At 40.6% G+C, this 18,208-nt stretch overlaps 1 protein-coding gene across 7 annotated transcripts in view; it reads left to right on the forward strand.

Moving 5' to 3' along the window:
- The window catches only part of PDE1A (phosphodiesterase 1A), a 187,769-nt gene that overhangs the window by 14,129 nt on the left and 155,432 nt on the right, over positions 1-18,208 (forward strand). For 2 of the 7 annotated variants that reach the window (XM_076342482.1, XM_076342477.1), the window contains exon 1: positions 8,270-8,538. In XM_076342482.1, the coding sequence (XP_076198597.1) occupies positions 8,435-8,538 (104 nt within the window). In that variant the 5' untranslated portion in view covers positions 8,270-8,434. Of the gene's footprint in view, positions 1-7,618; positions 7,704-7,757; positions 8,185-8,269; positions 8,539-10,054; positions 10,095-18,208 lie in introns of those variants that run through there. The other 5 variants (XM_076342476.1, XM_076342473.1, XM_076342475.1 and 2 more) reach the window with 5 other exon arrangements.

An 18,208-nucleotide genomic window follows, 5' to 3' on the forward strand; every position in this document is an offset into this window, starting at 1 on the left:
GGCAACCTGTGCCAGTGTTTCACCACCCTCAGCGTAAAAAATCTCTTCCTTATATCTAGTCTCAATCTACCCCCCTTTAGTTTAAAGCCATTCCCCCTTGTCCTGTCGCAACGGGCACTGCTCAAAAGTTTGCTGCCATCTTTTTTATAAGCCCCCTTTAAGTATTGAAAGGCCTCAATAAGGTCTCCCCGAAGCCTCCTCTTCTCCAGGCTAAACAACCCCAACTCTCTCAGCCTTTCTTCATGGGAGAGGTGTTCCATCCCCCTGATCATTTTCGTGACCCTCCTCTGGACCCGCTCCAACAGCTCCGTGTCTTATGCTGAGGGCTCCAGAGCTGGACACAGTACTCCAGGTGGGGTCTCACCAGAGCAGAGTAGAGGGGCAGAATCACCTCCCTCGACCTGTTGGCCACGCTTCTTTGGATGTAGCCCAGGATACGATTGGCCTTCTGGGCTGCGAGTGCACATTGCTGGCTCATGTCCAGCTTTTCATCCACCAGCACCCCCAAGTCCTTCTCGGCAGGGCTGCTCTCAATCCCTTCATCCCCCAGCCTGTATTGATACTGGGGGTTGCCCCGACCCAGGTGCAGGACCTTGCACTTGGCCTTGTTAAACCTCATGAGGTTCACATGGGCCCACTTCTCGAGCTTGTCCAGGTCTCTCTGGCGTGTCGACTGTACCACTCAGCTTGGTGTCATCTGCAAACTTGCTGAGGGTGCACTTGATCCCACTGTCTATGTCACTGATGAAGATATTAAACAGTACTGGTCCCAATACAGACCCCTGTGGGATGCCACTCGTCACCAATCTCCATCTGGACATTGAGCCGTTGACCACTACCCTCTGGTTGTGACCATCTAACCAATTCCTCACCCACTGTACAGTCCACCCATCAAATCCATACCTCTCCAGTCTAGAGAGAAGGACGTTGTGGGGGACTGTGTCAAAGGCCTTACAGAGGTCCAAATAGGTGAAATCTGTAGCCCTCCCCGTGTCCACTGATGTAGTCACTCCATCATAGAAGGCCACTAGGTTAGTCAGGCAGGACTTGCCCTTGGTGAAGCCATGCTGGCTGTTTCGAATCACCTCCCTGTCCTCCATGTGACTTAGCATAGCTTCCAGGAGGATCTGTTCCGTGATCTTCCCAGGCACAGACGTGAGACTGACTGGCCTGTGGTTCCACGGGTCTTCCTTTTTTCCCTTTTTAAAAATGGGGGTTATATTTCCCCTTTTCCAGTCAGTGGGAACTTCACTGGACTGCCACGACTTCTCAAATACAATGGATAGTGGCTTAGCAACTTCATCTGCCAGTTCCTTCAGGACCCGCAGATGGATCTCATTGGGTCCCATGGACTTGTGTACCTTCAGGTGCCTTAGATGGTCTTGAACCTGATGTTCTCCCACAGTGGGTGTCTCTTCATTCTCCCAGTCCCGGCCTTTGCCTTCTGCAGCTTGGGCGGTGAGGCTTGAGCACTTGTCGGTGAAGACCGAGGCAAAAAAGTCATTGAGTACCTCAGCCTTCTCCATATCCCGGGTAACCAGGTCTCCTGTTTCGTTCTGGAGAGGGCCCCCATTTTCCCTCGTCTTCCTTTTATCCCCGACGTACCTATCAAATCTTTTCTTGTTGCCCTTGACGTCCCTGGCCAGATTTAATTCTATCAGGGCTTTAGCTTTCCTAACCTGATCCCTGGCTGCTCGGACAATTTCTCTGTATTCCTCCCAGGCTACCTGTCCTTGCTTCCACACTCTGTAGGCTTCCTTTTTGTCTTTGAGTTTGTCCAGGAGCTCCTTGGTCATCCATGCAGGCCTCCTGGCGTTTTTGCCAGGCGTCTTTGTTGGGATGCATTGCTCCTGAGCTTGGAGGAGGTGATCCTTGAATATTAACCAGCTTTCTTGGGCCCCTCTTCCCTCCAGGGCTTTGTCCCATGGCACTCTACCAAGCAGATCCCTGAAGAGGCCAAAGTCTGCTCTCCTGAAGTCCAGGGTAGTGAGCTTGCTGTGCGCCCTCCTCCTCGGTGCCCTAAGGATCTTGAACTCCACCATTTTGTGGTCACTGCAGTCCAGGCTGCCCTTGAGCTTCACATTCCCCACCAGCCCCTCCTTGTTGGTGAGAACAAGGTCCAGCAGAGCACCTCTCCTCATTGGCTCCTTTACCACTTGGAGAAGGAAGTTATCATCGACGCATTCCAGGAATCTCCTGGATTGCTTATGCCCTGCCGTGTTGTCCCTCCAGCAAATATTGGGGTGGTTGAAGTCCCCCATGAGGACCAGGGCTTGTGAGCGTGAGGCTGCTCCTATCTGTCTATAGAGGGCCTCATCCACTCGGTCTTCCCGGTCAGGTGGCCTGTAGCAGACCCCCACTGTAATGTCACCTGTCCCTGCCTTCCCTTTAATTCTGACCCATAAGCTCTCGGTCAGCTCCTCATCCATCCCCAGGCAGAGCTCCATGCACTCCAGCTGGTCATTGACATAGAGGGTGACACCCCCTCCTTGTCTGCCCGCGTGTCCTTCCTAAAGAGCCTGTATTCCTCCATCCCAACACTCCAATCATAGGAACCATCCCACCACGTCTCCGTGATGCCAATGAGGTCGTAGCCCTGCAGGCGTCTGCACGTCTCTAACTCCTCTTGTTTATTCCCCATGCTACGTGCGTTTGCATAGAGGCATTTAAGTTGGGCCCCTGATGAAGCTGTCTTGGAGTTCCTTTGTGCTGCTCTTCAGGTGCTCCCCTGCTGACCTGTGTTCCTTCTCCAGGCTCTGGGCATCTGTTGCTGGCCCTGGCATCAAACTGGCAGGAGTGGGATGGATTGAGGTTCCCCTCCCCTGGCAGTCTTGCTACTGGTGATGCAGTAGCAAGTTTTCCCCTGCAGTTCTTTTTGTTCGGATTATCCGTAGCACACCTCTTATGCATTCCACATCTCTGCAATTATTCATTTTTTGCCATCTCTCCATCTCCCAGAATTTTTCGGATTGTTTGGTTCACTGAAGTAAATGAATGATTTCTTAAAGTAAATTGAGTGAAAGATCATATTCAAAGTAAACTTAAAAATAGATGTGCCTACCTAAGGCACCTGGACATCTAAATTCTGTTGACAGCAGTGAGGTCCTAGACAACGTTAGTGCAGATTTAAGACACCTGCTTTAGTCAACCCAACTTCACTTGGCACTGAACTGGTCTGTGAACACTCACACACAGTCATGACAGACTTTTGGAGCTGGTGACCTCTAGTAAGGAGCAGTATTGAACGATCAAATGTGACAAGGTCTTAATATGTCATAAGTAGGTTTGCAAATATATGTCTATTTGTGCCCTGAGGTTTATCAGCTACTTTGCTTGCAAGCTTTCATGGGTATTTGTTTTCCTTTTTAATTGCCTAAAAGCTTCGATAAATCTGACTCCACGTTCATTACTAATATGTTATGCCATGCACATAGCAAACAAATAGAAGATATTTTTTCTCCCTGCTATACTTGAAGCTTGGTACTTGCAGGACACATGAATGAATATACATACTTTAGTGATCATATGAAGAAGCCTCAAATACAGTAAATCAGAGGTGGCAGAAAATACTAAAATAAAAAAAAAAAAGGAAAATGTTCCTTGTTGGGTCTCCTTATTTAGACCATCTAATCACTGCTAATATATCAATCCCAACTCTTTTACCTACTTAACTGAGTCAATGCCGATGCACTGTGTAGACCATATGTGTAAATCTTTAAAGTTGCTATTCCTCAATTATGTAACTCTACCAATTTTATTAATATATTCTATGGAGAATCTGAAAATCCAAGATTACTGTAACATCAATATTTTGTCATTGCCAGATTGCTGGAGACCTATGTGTTTAAAGTCCATGAACTTTAATAAGACCAAATATTCCTTTTTCCTTTGCGCTTCTTATTCACACATTCAGGCATTGCAAGCAAGCTGGAAACTCTGCTTGTGAAGAAGGGGATTGCACATCACTTCACAAATGTGAATGTAATAGACAATGGGGACGGCAGAAGGAGACATGGAGAACACTGTCTAGCAAACCATTTCTTTTCTGCAAGGGCAGAATTTGAGTGACGGGATCTCTGTCCTACCTTAAGTTCTGTTCATAAAGTACCATGTAACACTGGTGTCCACTGGCAGGCAGTTCTTCAGTGATTTAACTCTGTTATTTACAATGGTGTTGAACTCTGTCTTACCCTGCAAATAAATGCAATGCTTTACCTGCTTAAAATTAAATGTGTATTAGTTCTTGCTAGATCAGGGCCAGGAGAGTCAGCACACAGATCTAATACCTGCTGTCACTACTTACAATAAATTTATCTTATCTTTTTGAGGGTTTGTTATGTTGGGGTTTTTTTCCTTATGTTTTCAAATTTCTTAATTGGTTCATGGCTCTCCTGCAGTTCCACCACAGGGAAGTTTGTGTTGTCAGGTTTGGAGGGATGAGTATTAGTCTGACAAGTCACCCTGCAGGCCTCTTGATACTTCCTTATTCTCCATTTGTCATGAGTTAGATGTTTGAAGATAATGTCAAACAAAGCAGCATATTTAATTTCCCTTCAGGAGCAGAGGATTTATTTAAAATAAAACTCTAATTCTCCTCATCAAAACCTGCACGATCCCTTTCCTGTTTCCATAGCTAATCTCTAACTGGGCTAGCTGCAGGATTTTCCTAATTTTAAGGTAAGTTGTTTTCATTGCAACTGTGTGATTTTGGCGTAACTGTAAGGGTCTCTCGATATTGAAAAGCCAACCTGATTTCATTACTGTTGGGTGTATTAAAATTATTTCTTTGCATTGATATTACTACTGAAGTGAAGCATTTTTAGATGAAAGAAAAGGAGCTTGGGATACATTAAGTGTAGCTTCCTATCTGAGGATTAAGTGGCACTGGGACAGTTTTATTTTGCCATAATTAAGGGTGAAAAAGTTAATTATTCCTATGTTAATATATCTCCATATTGACTAATAGAGGCTTTCCTTTAGTGGTCACTTTAGTGTGGAAATTTTAAGCTGAAATTTGGAAAAAAAAAAAAAGAAAAAGCTGTTGGTAAAGGGCAAAAAGGATTATATTTTTATAGGAGGAAGATGGACTGTAACAACAACTTGCTGGAACTGTAGAACAAACACCGGGTTAGCTAGGGCAAGAACAGAAAACCAGAGCAAGAACAGGAACTGGAAAGAGAAAAACTATTTAAGATAACTTATCATTTCAGGTGCACTCTCTCTAGTTGATTTGGCTTCCTAAAGTAGCTGCTTATTGTTTAGTATTCTGGATCTTCTTTAGACCAGTTTGTACAGCAAGGGCACAGATGTGCATTTCTGAGCAGGTCAGGTTGTCTGTAATTCCTCCTCTGATCCCCTCATTGTTACGTACAGGCTGTAGTGTATGGTTGTCCTATATTCCAGCGGCGCACTCCTGTCCTTTCTGCAGCATGTCACCTCTTGCAGCCGGAGGGGTGTTGGCACTGCTTTGGCTCTGTCGTTCTCGGCCTCTGTGCCTGCCTTCCTCTGAGCGGGAGGAGGGTGCAGGCTTGGCCGCTTCATTCTCTGAGCGTTATTCACAGAAGCTAAAGGGAGGAAAGGTCCTTCCTTTCCCCATGTCTCCATGAGGTTTTCTTTGCTCATATTTCCAAGATAACAGCATACCTAAACATTTTTTGTTTGTTTGCTTGTTTGTTTTAAATGGTTTGTTTCTCTCTCCTTAGGGACATACAGTACACTTGCTCTGGCTACTTCCTTGATTTTCTAATGCCTTATCTATCCATTTTTATGTGTTTCCTGCTGTTTCTTTCATTTTCAGAGACACAGTTTCATCCTTCAGTGTCACCTCTGGTGGTTTGCTACATCAATCCTCAGGATAAACCTTTGGGGAGGAGGCTGCTTTGTTGGTCCTTTGCTTAAGCCATGCCAGTGCTTTCCTTGTAGGAATTTCTGCTGTTGCAGTGGTGAGGTCCTGCAGGGAGCAAAGTTTTTACAATTTTCCTTTGTGGAGTTCTGGTGAAGTTAGCAGGTGTATCTCCATTTGCAGTGATATTATTTGGGCAGTTTGTTTCTTCCTCCCTTCCTGAAGGATATTACCTGCTCATAATACTTTTCCCCGGTAAATCAAAGCAATGTATTTTCAACTACTTATTTCCTTGTGAGGGAGAGAGAACAGCTTACAAACACTGCTATTTTTTCATTGTAGAATTGGACAACAAGAGCCAGGAATACTTTATGAGAAAAAATAGGCCCTTAAAATTCCCCTCTGTCCCTGGAGGTTTATGTGGTTTCTATAAATTCTTTATTTCTTTGCGTTGCTTCAGATGTCTGGCAGTTAAAAGGCAGGGAAGAACCCAGATTAGTGTGAGAGGTTCTCATTAGTTATTCCATGGAAGGATATTTATACTCTTTCTTACAAACTTTAGTTGGACTCCATGCATAACAGGAGTGGAAAGTTTGGAAGTTTTTAAGTGGTTCCTCAGTGAAGTTTCAAAGGTTCTACTGCCGCCTTTAACCAAATAAATGCTTTGCAGTTTTTGAAAAAACAGCTGTTTGTATCTCTTCACTGTTGTCGTATGATGCTGTTTGAAAATTGTAAGAGATGTCACTCACCAAGTGACTGTTTTTCAGATATTGCTAGTGACTTTTATGGGACTGACTCTTATATGTCTGAGTCAGGAATAATTCTGTGAAAGTGCGTGAACTAATACCAGTTTAAAATTGTGTATGTGTTAAATCCATAGAAGTAAATTCAATGTACTATTTAATTATCCACCTGAAATCAGTGTGTAAAAGACGCATCTCAAACTGGTTTATAACTCTCATAGGGTATATTTTATATCTATAATGTGCATAAAAGGTATCCTAGAGAAAGAAGATTGATTAGGAAATGCTGAAGTGTTAGGGTTATTTCAAAGCAGTGAGCCTCTTTTTTTTTTATTTTTCTGTAGGATCCTGAGTACTTAACAATATTATGCATTTCTGCCAATTGCATCAGATGGGAACCTCGCGCCATCTCACATCTTTGTAAAGTTTAACACAGATAAAGCTGTGTAGTTAAAGCCATACTAAGATACGCATCTCCTACCCTTAGGCTCCTTCCAGTCAGCATCGGAGGACACTCATCCTCACTGTTCCATCGTGGACCCAAAGCCCCTTTTCCTAGCTGGCAGTGACACCAGTAGCTGGCAAAGCTCAGACATATTTACTCCTACTTGGCACACCCCTCTCTCCTGGCTTCTTGCACAGCTCTTACTCTGAAACAAACATGATCGCTGAGATAAGTCTGTGGTATATTTGATTATTTGGCTGCTGCTTCAGAAATGAAGACTGTCACTGATTCACCAAACAAGACAGGTGCTATTTACAGAGCACAGGAGCTGCTCTGCGAACCCAAGCCTGTGGCTGAGCAAGCACCAAGGAAATCCTCTCCTTTGCCCTCTCCAAAACCCAGCTTTGGCTGTACAACTAGGTTCTTAGGTTTGCACTTGAAAGGCAGAGCCGGCAATCTGCTGCACGGCTGGCAAACCGTTTAGTCCTCAACCCTTTTGCTGTTTGCATGCACTTAATTGTTTTTTGCTGGCAGACACACACAGTTCAGCATCAGATTTTGACACGCGCATGCTGCTGTCCCGAAGGATTCGCTGAGCGGGCTGTCTTGCAGCTGCTGTATTTTCCACCAGTTAAATTGACAGTTACCTGCTGTGTGGAGTTGCTAGGAGAAGGTGAATAGTCATCATTACAGCATACTCCTTCAATAACAACCTGTAGAGCTCTCTGATTTCTCTTCTGCAGGGATTTATACGTCTTCACTACTGACTTAGCATTTGTACAGTCATATTTTTATTGAGAGGCTGGTAGATATTTATTCATTAAGAATCAATTCAGGATCAACTAAAGAGAGGGAAGCTCTGGCATTTGAACGTGCACTCTCTTTGTAGGGTGATGTGGCTGATACTGGCTTCTACCATCTGCTTTCCTATTGCAGCCTGTTTCTCCAACCTGCAGAGCAGAAACCAGCCTTTCTTTCCTTCTGGATTGTTAAAGCCATTCACATTTATCCTGCATGGCAATGAATTATAGTCCATTTTAAGGAATCTTTTGTGCTTCTGTGCGTATTCCTGCAGCAGAAAAAGTGCATGAGAAAGGAGCTTGAGCAGTCAGTAGTATAGTAGCTGGCTCACCCGTATGGATTAGACTCGTGAGGTCAGAGGAGCTGTGTGTACTTGCTCTGTGCTTCGGGGGAGGGGGGAGGGGGGGGAGAGTGGATTTGTCTGTCAAAGTGAATAGCGATTCAGGCAGGATCATCCCTCAGCTGTTGCAATTGTGATGTGTTTTGATATGACAGCAGCTACTGTCTAACATGGGTGGATCTCCTGACATTTGTAGTGGACTAAAGAATGCTTTTACTTGCTGCTGAGCCTGACTGTAACTGTATTGCTGTAGGACAATAACGATGGGGGCTCGAGCAACGGAAACAACTCGGGAACTGGAAAGCACCTCTGTAAACTATCAAATAGGAGGACATGCGGAGAAAATGTGGCAACGGCTCAAAGGAATGTGAGTAGCTTCTCTCCTTGGCTTTTGTTCTGTTCCCTGGGAAAGATCGTTTTCATCTGTTTGTTAAAATGACTAATTAGCAATGGGAGAGTTATCTCTAAGCTGTGAATAGTATTTGCTTTCATAATACAATATATGGCTCTCATATATGATGTTACTTAGATTAATGTCAGACTCTGTATAAGGTTCAATCACCTCATTTAAAAGATATATAACTAGTGAGAGTTATTATCCAAATTGAAATGCAGGTAAGTCCTTTCAGGTGAACACTTCCATAGCTCTGACATGATTTTGTAAATGTTATCTTCAGAATCAGCATTGCTGGAGCTGTTTCATCATTCCTGTCAGTATATATAGGTAAGTATATTATTGCAGTTCCGTAGGAGGTATCAATACTTTGCCTTTTGAGAGTGCAGATAAAGAAGTCTATGTTAAAAGGTGCTTAGCTATTAGGAGGCTGCTATGTCTCTGTTTTTTGTCAGTTACTTTGGCGCTCAATAATGCTAAAAACTGATTGAAGGACTATTTGAAGGGGCCGCTAGGCACCTGCTGTGTCTAATTCACTCCTCTCAAATGCAATTTTCAGTGTAGACTTTTGGTGCAAATGATCAGTAAATAAACATCTGCCACCCGTCAGAGAGAAACTCCATCAAACTAGTGTGTTCTAAAACCCTTAAACTTCAGCGCCTCCTTTTAAGTATTTGTTTGGTTTTTGCTCTGAAAGCTGATGTCAGGATGTTACAAATAAATACGTTACAATTGTTGCTTTGGAAGCAAGGAAATGACACCATTATTTTTACTGGAAAGATTTGAAATACTGGGTTTCTAAAGGTATTCCACAGATGCTATATAGTGCCTCAGTTGTTGAAGGAAAACGGGTTACTTAGAGCGCTAAGAGGATTTAGATGCATTGGCTATGGCACTGCCTGTTTCCCCTATGCATTGGGTAGAGATTCAAGCTGGCTGTGGTAAAGGGAGTTTCCACCATCTGCTTGCTTTCAAGAGAAAGTTGGTTTGCTTCATTGGAAAGTCACTTTTCAGCTGTGGCCAGGGATTTATCAGAACTTCTCTGTGATATGCTTTTGAATATTTGCTTTGAATCCTATCATCACTGTTTATGCACTTTGGGAACCATTTTGCCTCTAGAATCCCCAAAGCAAATATTTTGATCGTTTACTGATGCCACACATCTTGCCTCTGAGTTTCCGTTACTGGAGACCTCCATCAGTTTGTGCAGACTTCCATCTGTGTAGGGTCTAAGCTACTGTTTTTGTTCATTCTGTAAGTTCTCTGTTACCGCTAGACTCTTGGGTTGAAACATTTCCTTTCAGCTGCCTCTGGAATGGTTCCATTAAACAAACTAATGTAAATAAATAAACATTAGTGACATTCAGTACAACAGCTCCAGGAAATAAGGTTCATGCTTCTTTAGGAGTAGTTAAAACAATAGTTGAAGTTTGTGGTGTATCAAAATCAAATGGAGCTTAAGTGTTTGAAAACCATGCATCTTTCGCAGGTTGGCGCCAACCTCATGACTGTTGTGACTGCAGGACAAGGTAGTGCTAAAATACTTGTATTTAAAAGAAACAGGTTATATTATTAGATATGTGCTCAGCTGACTATTTTTCAGACTTCCCGATGATTTCATTTTAATTATTCGCTAGTCAATTGGAAATCACTGACTAGTCAATATTATGAATATTGTACAGGGAAATTTCAGAGGGTTGAATTTTTCAGAGCAGATCTCTGTGCTCAGTTTGTAGTATAAGCATCAGTCATTAAGGAAAAGGATTCATTTTGCTGATGCACAGATATCAAAGTAGAAGTATGTTTGTAGGGGAGAGGGACCAATAAGTGGGACTGCCGCAGATAATCTGACTTGGGAAGAATTCTTTTATAAATTGTCAGTCAGGAGAATTATTTCATCTTAGAGAGGGGAACTGTTAATGAAACTGGTATGTGTGAAGCAAATTACTGAGTTTTTAAAGGAGTGTACAGTAGTATATCTACCTTGAAGTCAAGACGTGGTGCAAGTTATGAAGCTGAATCTATTCTTGCTGATAGAGTCCACAGGCCTACAGAGTTTTCACCAATGTATACATGTGATTTTGACACAGTTTTACTGTATCTTGCCAGTCAAAAGTGCTGATTATCTTCTTGCAAGCAGGTCATTACTTCTGAAAGAACACTGGATTTCATTTCATTATCTGGATAGTGTTTAAAAGCTGCACAATAGGTCCTTACTTAAAATAAGCTTTTATTTTCTTTTAGCATTTCAGCTTTTCACATAATAGGCATTTAATTATGGATTTGGCTGCAGAATTCCATATACATTGAACTGCATATGTCTTGGGGTGTTTTTGTTGTTGGTTTGGTTTTTTTAATTTTTGTAAATGCAGGCTGTTTTAGTTGAGTTGAGTACGCTTAAGGAGAAATGAAAATCCTTATTTGAATGCCTGATGAGAAAACCTGGGTATTATGGAAGCTTGAATGAAAGGGCATTTCTATGGATTTTCTACTCTATAGGCTTGCCTAGACCTCCCTCACCTAATGCTCTCCTTAAGTGCTGCGATAAAAGCTTGGATGGTTTGAACAAAACTAAAACCATACCTACCTTTTACCAGGTCCATGTGGCCCTACAGCCAAGCTCTGCCTTCTGCATGGCAAGTCAAAATCCAACTCTATTTTCTTTGCATTGCAATTGCAGCAATGCTGCAAAAAAAGAGATTCTCTGGCAGAGAAGAGATTAATTTGAAATTAATAACTTCATCAGCATTGGTGCTGAGTTTATTGATGTCTGAGTGTATAAAACACATGCTTACTGAAACAGGACTTGTGAAAATGAGTCATGTACATTTCTGGCTTGACTTGAGCTTTTGATCTTTGAATTAGGACATTTTCAGTACGCAGACTGTGAGCTTCTAATGTTTTGTACTTCAGGGAGAAAGCAAAAGCAAATAACAAGTGACAACTAAATAACTCGTATAATAGTGGAGCTTTTATAATTCTTTGTTATGCAGAAGAGTAAAAGCAAAAGCCATTCAAGCCACTGCTGAAATTCAAGCTGCCTGACTGAAGGGGAGTGTTGTACACCTGCTTCAGAAGGCATCTCATCACAGCCTGGCCAGGGGGCTCCTTCTCAGACCGTTCAATGCCACTGATGACACTTTTTCTCCCTTAGCCTTTCATTCTTTATCAGATGGAATCTTACTTTAGACAGTAACTCAGTTAACTAAGACTCCAGCTTAAATGTATTCTGGTGTCAGTAGGACCAGAAGATTTGCTACCTAGGAGAGTTTCTCTTCAGATGCTGATGGAGCATGGCAGTGAGCTCTGGAAGAGAAGCAGCTTCTTTAAAGCGTTTTGATTCAGAACCCAGATAACCAGATTTAAAGCAGAGCCCTGTATGCTTACTGGCCTTACAGTGTTTGGTATTCTCCTTAATCTGCAGGTAGACTTGACTTAACTCTGTGTTTTTCACTATTCTGTGAAATGGTGTGCTGTCTGTTTACGGTATATGTTGACTGTCTGCCACTTCACTATGTCACCCACAGAACAGTCAGACCCCCCCCACCTTATCTTATTTTGCAAGTAGGCATCTTCTTTGCAAGTAGCTTCTTGTATCCCCACCACTGTTGAACCTAGTATTAGGAGTGCGTTCCATTTCTGAGCTTTGAATTAATTAGTGAGAAAATAACTTGCTTTTCATAGATATACATATTTGCTAGAATTGTCTCTAAGAGGCCAGAAAATCTCTGAATGGAAAAAGTTAAAATCCAAGGTCCCAAGAGTTTGGGGGATTGGAGTTCACATGCTGTTAGAATAGGCTACTTTACATAATTGTTACTGATTTAAAAAGAGAATATGGGTTATTGCCATCACTGTCCTAAAACTAATTTGTGCTAACTTGGATGGCAAAAGGGATTTGAGAAAAAGCATAAGCTTCTTTCCTTACCTTCTTCCCTTTCTTTTCCTCTACATCCAACATAATAGACCCCAATTTCTGCAGCATTTCTGCAGAAGGGAGAGCCTAAACTATTTTAGGCACTGAAAGGGACTGACTCGTAGACCCAGTTTGTTGATCCTGCAGTGCTGCAGTGACAAATGCTTATCATTGCATGCATACCCATTTTGTAGAGGCAAAAAGGGGCCCTACATACTGATTTGAGGAAACTTGGCTTGATATGAAGGAAAGTAGAGAAATGGCTTCCTCCACAGAATTATCAGAAGAGAGAATGCTTTAAAAGGCATCAAGTAGAATCCAGATTAGCAGCCTGTTAGGTCTAAAAGGGACCGGAATGGGTAACTTTAGTTAGGGAACCTCACCCAGTCATTCCTTCACCAGATCCGTGGATACTGGTGGAAGAGCTATAGAACAGTTTCCAGAACCATATACGGACAAAGAGGTCTTTCCTTTGTTTTTCTAAGTTACTTGTTCACATTTTGTTTTATACTGTATTTGGTGTTTGTGTTTGCTTATTGTCTTTCTTTGTACGCTCAATTTGCCTAAACTATGAAAGTTCAGTAAAGGTTAACTGGAGAGATTATCATTATCAAAACTTAACATTTTGTGATATAAAGGTTTATAAATTTGTAAGTACTGAACAATCAGAGAGAAGAAGAGCTAGAATTACAGGTGGATAACTATGATAAAAAATGGAGAGACAGAAATCGTCACTTACTGCTAACTACATTAGGAACAAATGGATATGGAATTCAAGCAGTTTTTACTTGTAATGTTGCCTATTTTTGCTTTTTCCTAATGTGAAAACTTTTCTTTAAAGGAAAATCTTAAGCTCTTGAAAAAATTCAAATGACAGCTATTTCTACAGGGAATTTAAATAAAATTAAAGCTGTTATTTGTCAAACATGATTTCAGAAATGCTCTGAACAGAAAATTGAAGAAATTATATAATGATTTACCTGTTGATTGATATGTATCCTATTAATGCTATAATTACAGTAAGAATTGTTCCATTATAAATGTGAACAGCTTCTTTTGATTTTGAAACCAAAGTCTGTTTCTGTGCCTGAGTAGTCAAGGTAAACAAATTATAATGATAACTTTGTAACCTAAAAATGTGTATCTAATTAAATTTATAATATGATAAATGTTGGAATTTTCAATAACTATAGATATTTTAGCCATACTCAGCTACTTAGCATTAGCAATTTAGAGAATGATTTTATCCAGTCATATTAGAATAATTATATTATTTTGCTGTTAGAAAGGTATTTCCATTATTATCATGTACAGGAGGCACAGAATTAATTTTTTGGTTTTTTTGCTGCAATTTCTGACACATATCAATTCTTTTGATGGATTAGAGTAAATGCTAATCTTCCAATTTACTGTGGGTAGGTGAATTGCTGTGCTTATAGGAAGCTCTACTAGAAATGACTGTAAATTGGAGTGGTGCACAAGCCATAATTTGCCTATGATATCACTAAGAACAGCAGCAGTGTGTCTTTACAGGTCTCACAGTCCCTAAATAATATAATATAATATTGAAATCTCACATTTCTAGACCTTTAAATGTACGTGTACATACACTCCTCACATATGCTTCCAGTTAAAATTAAGTATTTTATCTAAGAACACTGCAAAGGAAAATAAAGATAACATTTCATGAAGCTGACTGCTAAACTGCAATTAAATGAAGTCTCAAATTTCTATACTCTGTATTTTTGTTTAGCTTAGACTTCTGACTCTACTAATGCTACATCAAACATTTCTAAGATTTCCTAAAAGATGCCTTCTGTGACTATTTAACTTATAAATGTTCAATTCAAATCTCTGCCTAAAAAGAATTTGCATATAATCAACTACACAAATAATTACTTTCCTCCTATTTTGAACTCCTGCCAGCTACTTGTGCAGGGGCCCTTGTTTGCCCTGCAGACCGACCAATTATTATAAATGTTTCTTTCAAAAACCTCTTTCTCCAATTTTGCTTGTACACGTTGAAACCTGCCACAAAATGGTTAGCAGTTTCTCAGAGCTATTGGTCAAAACCTCAGAGTTCATACTGCCCTCCCACATGTAACTCCAGTTTCTGCTCCACCTCCACAACAGAATGAAGTCAAAATACCTGGATAGGCAAAAAAAAAAAAAGCCTTTGTCTTGCTAATTATATAGCGTTGGAAAAATGCAAATGCCTAAATACTGAAATTACATAGTTACCAGTGGAAGTTATAATAAAAATAGGCATTGACTTCATACATCCGAAAGAGAAACATAACCTCAGGTTTATCAAAATTGTGTCTGACAGAAGTTTTCCTGTAAGATGTCAAAATAATCATTTAGGAGCGAACTAAGCATTTAGCACTGTTCCATTTTGTTTGCGTTTGCCATCTGATCTGGTTTACTCCTGATATCATCTCTGGAAGAGGGCTAGAGCAAACTAGTTGCAATTATTTCTGCTGCCATTTATTGGAGTCTTTAGAAAACTAAGACTGCAAAAAAAGGTTTAAGATCTACTGTATGGTAGCAGGTCCTCCTGTGCTACTGTATTGTTGTATCTAACGTGTGGGTTTTCTTTTTGTCAAAAAAACAAACAAAACATCCAAAGTCCTCCAAAAGGAAGTAAAATCAACCAACCAACCAACCAAGGACCAAATGGGCTAAGCTTGACACACAAACTGCAGAGTGATGAAGTACTTTACTCTTTCTCTGGTGACAGCAGATGTTTGGGAGGTTTTCTGTTTTTCCTTTACTGCCTTCCCATACAATTTCATGAAGTACTTGAGGTCAGCGATGCAATTTATGGAACTTTTAAAATAAGGCCTTGTAGAGAGGAGCTATAGTGGCAGGCAGAACTTAATGTAAAGTCAGTCCTTTAATTTTACTAAGGAGATAGTCACAACTGCTCAGTTTTCTCTAAAATAACAGAGAAAATTGCACTCTGCTGTGGTTAAGGGAAGCTGAACAGAAATTGAGTATATCAGTTATAAAGTCACAGCTGACAATGAAGTGACTCAGTTTTCATGGTCCATAAAGCTTTACAATTAGTCAGGCAGTGTTGCAGACTGAACAAGCCAGCCTTCCTGAACCTCTCTTTTCTTTTAGAAAACTGCTTAGACTTACTTGTAAAGAACTACTAAAGGCATTCAGTATCTGTTAAAGGCTACAGCTGGCTGCAGAGTAGTCTGTGGCTCAGACCATAGACACACATTTTCTGAATACGTATATGCAAGGAATAGTGGTCTTGAAGGAGTACGCGACTTACTCCTGAAAGTTTGGGTGATTCTGACTGACTGCCAGCATATGTAATTTCGTAAGTGTAAGTCAAATACTGTTAACACGAGTTGTTGCATTTATTCCTGTGGATTCTGTGATTTCCAAACTGGTCTTCTGTGAGCTGAGGGAGTTTGTCAGCTACATGGTCCCTAAGAGATGACCTTTTTCAGCAGCCATCATGGATTAAGTTGTCTCCCATGATTCATTGTTGCCTCCCAACTCTCACTGCTGCCTCCATGCTATCTTTCTTAGCTGTTCTAGTATGACTGGTTTTGATGCCATGCAGGGAATTCTTCTGTGTTAAAAATAACCTGTAATAACTTTTTTTTTTACCCCTACTATAAATTTAAACTTGAATCAGTTCCTAGGTTGGATTCCTTCTGTGTTTCCATACCTAGTTGCATCCTTACAATGGAGGAAGTTGTCTGAGGGTGGGAATATCTGAAGTTAAAGCGAAGGGAGATGGTCCTGCTTGAGCAGCTCTCCAACAAAACAATCGTCTTAAATTGCTCATGTTTTAAGTCCTTGATTCTGTGATACTGTAAATCCTACTGTAGGGTACCTAGCATTAGATCAAAACATGACAGAAAGTGTTGATCCAATATGAACTTGTCCTGAGGGTTCAATTTTGTTCCGGTATTTTTGAAAGGTTAACTTTGAACTAGCAGATTTTATGAAGATCAAGTACTGCCCACGTCAGTCCAGCTTTATGATGCATCAGATAACATCTGTGCTCCTGTAGTCAACAGAAAGCTGGCCTGAAAGAAGGCCAGTATAAACATCTGTGTTGTGTACTTTGGCTAATTCAAGACAATGGTAATCACATATTTGCACCTCAACTGAATCAGTTAAGTACTGCTAGGTAATCTATAACTAGCAGTTACAGAACTGTAATCTAACCCCCCCCTAAGCCTATTGTTTGCCTTTGCTGTATAAAGCTCTTTGTCACCACTGGCAATATTTCAGATGTCTGCAAATCAAAAAAAGGTGAAAACTGCTGTATTAAAATTCTGATTCTTCTTGACCTGAATGTCCTGAGAATGAGTACTTATTAGCTGCCATTGTGCTGTTTATGGTCTGTACAATGAAGCTGGACAATCCTGAGGTTTAATATGGGTTCTTTAGAATGAGTAAGAGAAGCAATGCTCATCTGAGTCAGTGTCATAAAATGATAAAAAAAAAGTAAAAAAAAAAGAGTAAAAAAAAAAAGTATTCCTAAGCTGCTTCTTTGTTTGGCAATTTAGGCAAATACGTCTGATTTTAGACCTTCTAGAGAAGCCAGTATACCTTGAGGTATCATCTGCTGGAGAACAGAAAAATGTAAGACATACATTAAAGCTTTACTTTTTCCAGAACTAGTAGTCCTACAAATATCCCTCCAAAGTTCAAAAAAAAAGAAAAAAGAAAAAAAAGGTATGTGCTTTTTCTCAAGTCTTCCTCACTGATCTCATGGCTGCTGCATGATGGTGTAACTGAATATTTGTAATCATAGTCATTCAGCATTTTTGCCTGGTTTTGTTGCTATTTATTTAATGAGTTTTTCAGCTTTAGAGACTGTTGAATTACAGCAGTGCAACCTTCCAAGCATAATGCAGTTATTATTTGATGCAGTGTTATTTAACAGGGAGAGATCTAAAGGAAGATGTTTGTTTATGCAAGTGCTTACGCTCCATTATCTATTGTTTGACATTGGCTGCAGTTTGTTTGACCCAACCCTTCTCCAGACTTTTGGCGCCCCCAGGAAAACAAGTAGCCTCAATAAATATTATGCAGACATTTAATTGTTGTGAGTTTCTCTGATAAATAGTGTTTGGAGGCAGTTACATTTGAATGGTTCACTGTTAGTGTAATTTATGCCAGAAAGACACTAAGGAAGAGACTGCTGGGTAGTATTTACTTCTTTCTTTTGTTCATCTACAATACAGAACTGTTTTTCTGCCTGGGAAGTATGAAATTAAATACTATTGTTGGGTTTTTTCTGCTGTGTTGTCTGCAGAATTTATTGAAGAATCAACATCTAACATCATGCTTACCTGCAGTTACATGTTTTGTATTTTTATTTGTTTGTTTTGAATAGTTTCTTTTTTTTTGTAATACCTCTGACACCACTTAGTAATGTTCAGTAGCTTTCTTTTCCCTTTTTATGAAAGACTTGATGAAGGTTTGAAATTTTTTCCTCTAAACTGAAGATTTTTATTAATATCGCTGTATTTCCTTACCCCAAATACTTTCGTTAAGATAACTGGGACACCTGTTTGGCAGAGATGCCAAACATGCCAGGCTCAGCTGGAACTGCAAATGGTTGTCCCTTTTGACAGTCCTTTTTTATCATCAGTATGTTATTTTCTAATGCACAGGCAAGTGCACTGCAAAAAGCATTACATCATTGGCATTGATTTCCATTAGGGTGGGCTGGAATGCAGAATTCCT

Source organism: Aptenodytes patagonicus, chromosome 6, assembly GCF_965638725.1.
Source record: "Aptenodytes patagonicus chromosome 6, bAptPat1.pri.cur, whole genome shotgun sequence".
NCBI classification, from domain to species: Eukaryota; Metazoa; Chordata; class Aves; order Sphenisciformes; family Spheniscidae; genus Aptenodytes; species Aptenodytes patagonicus.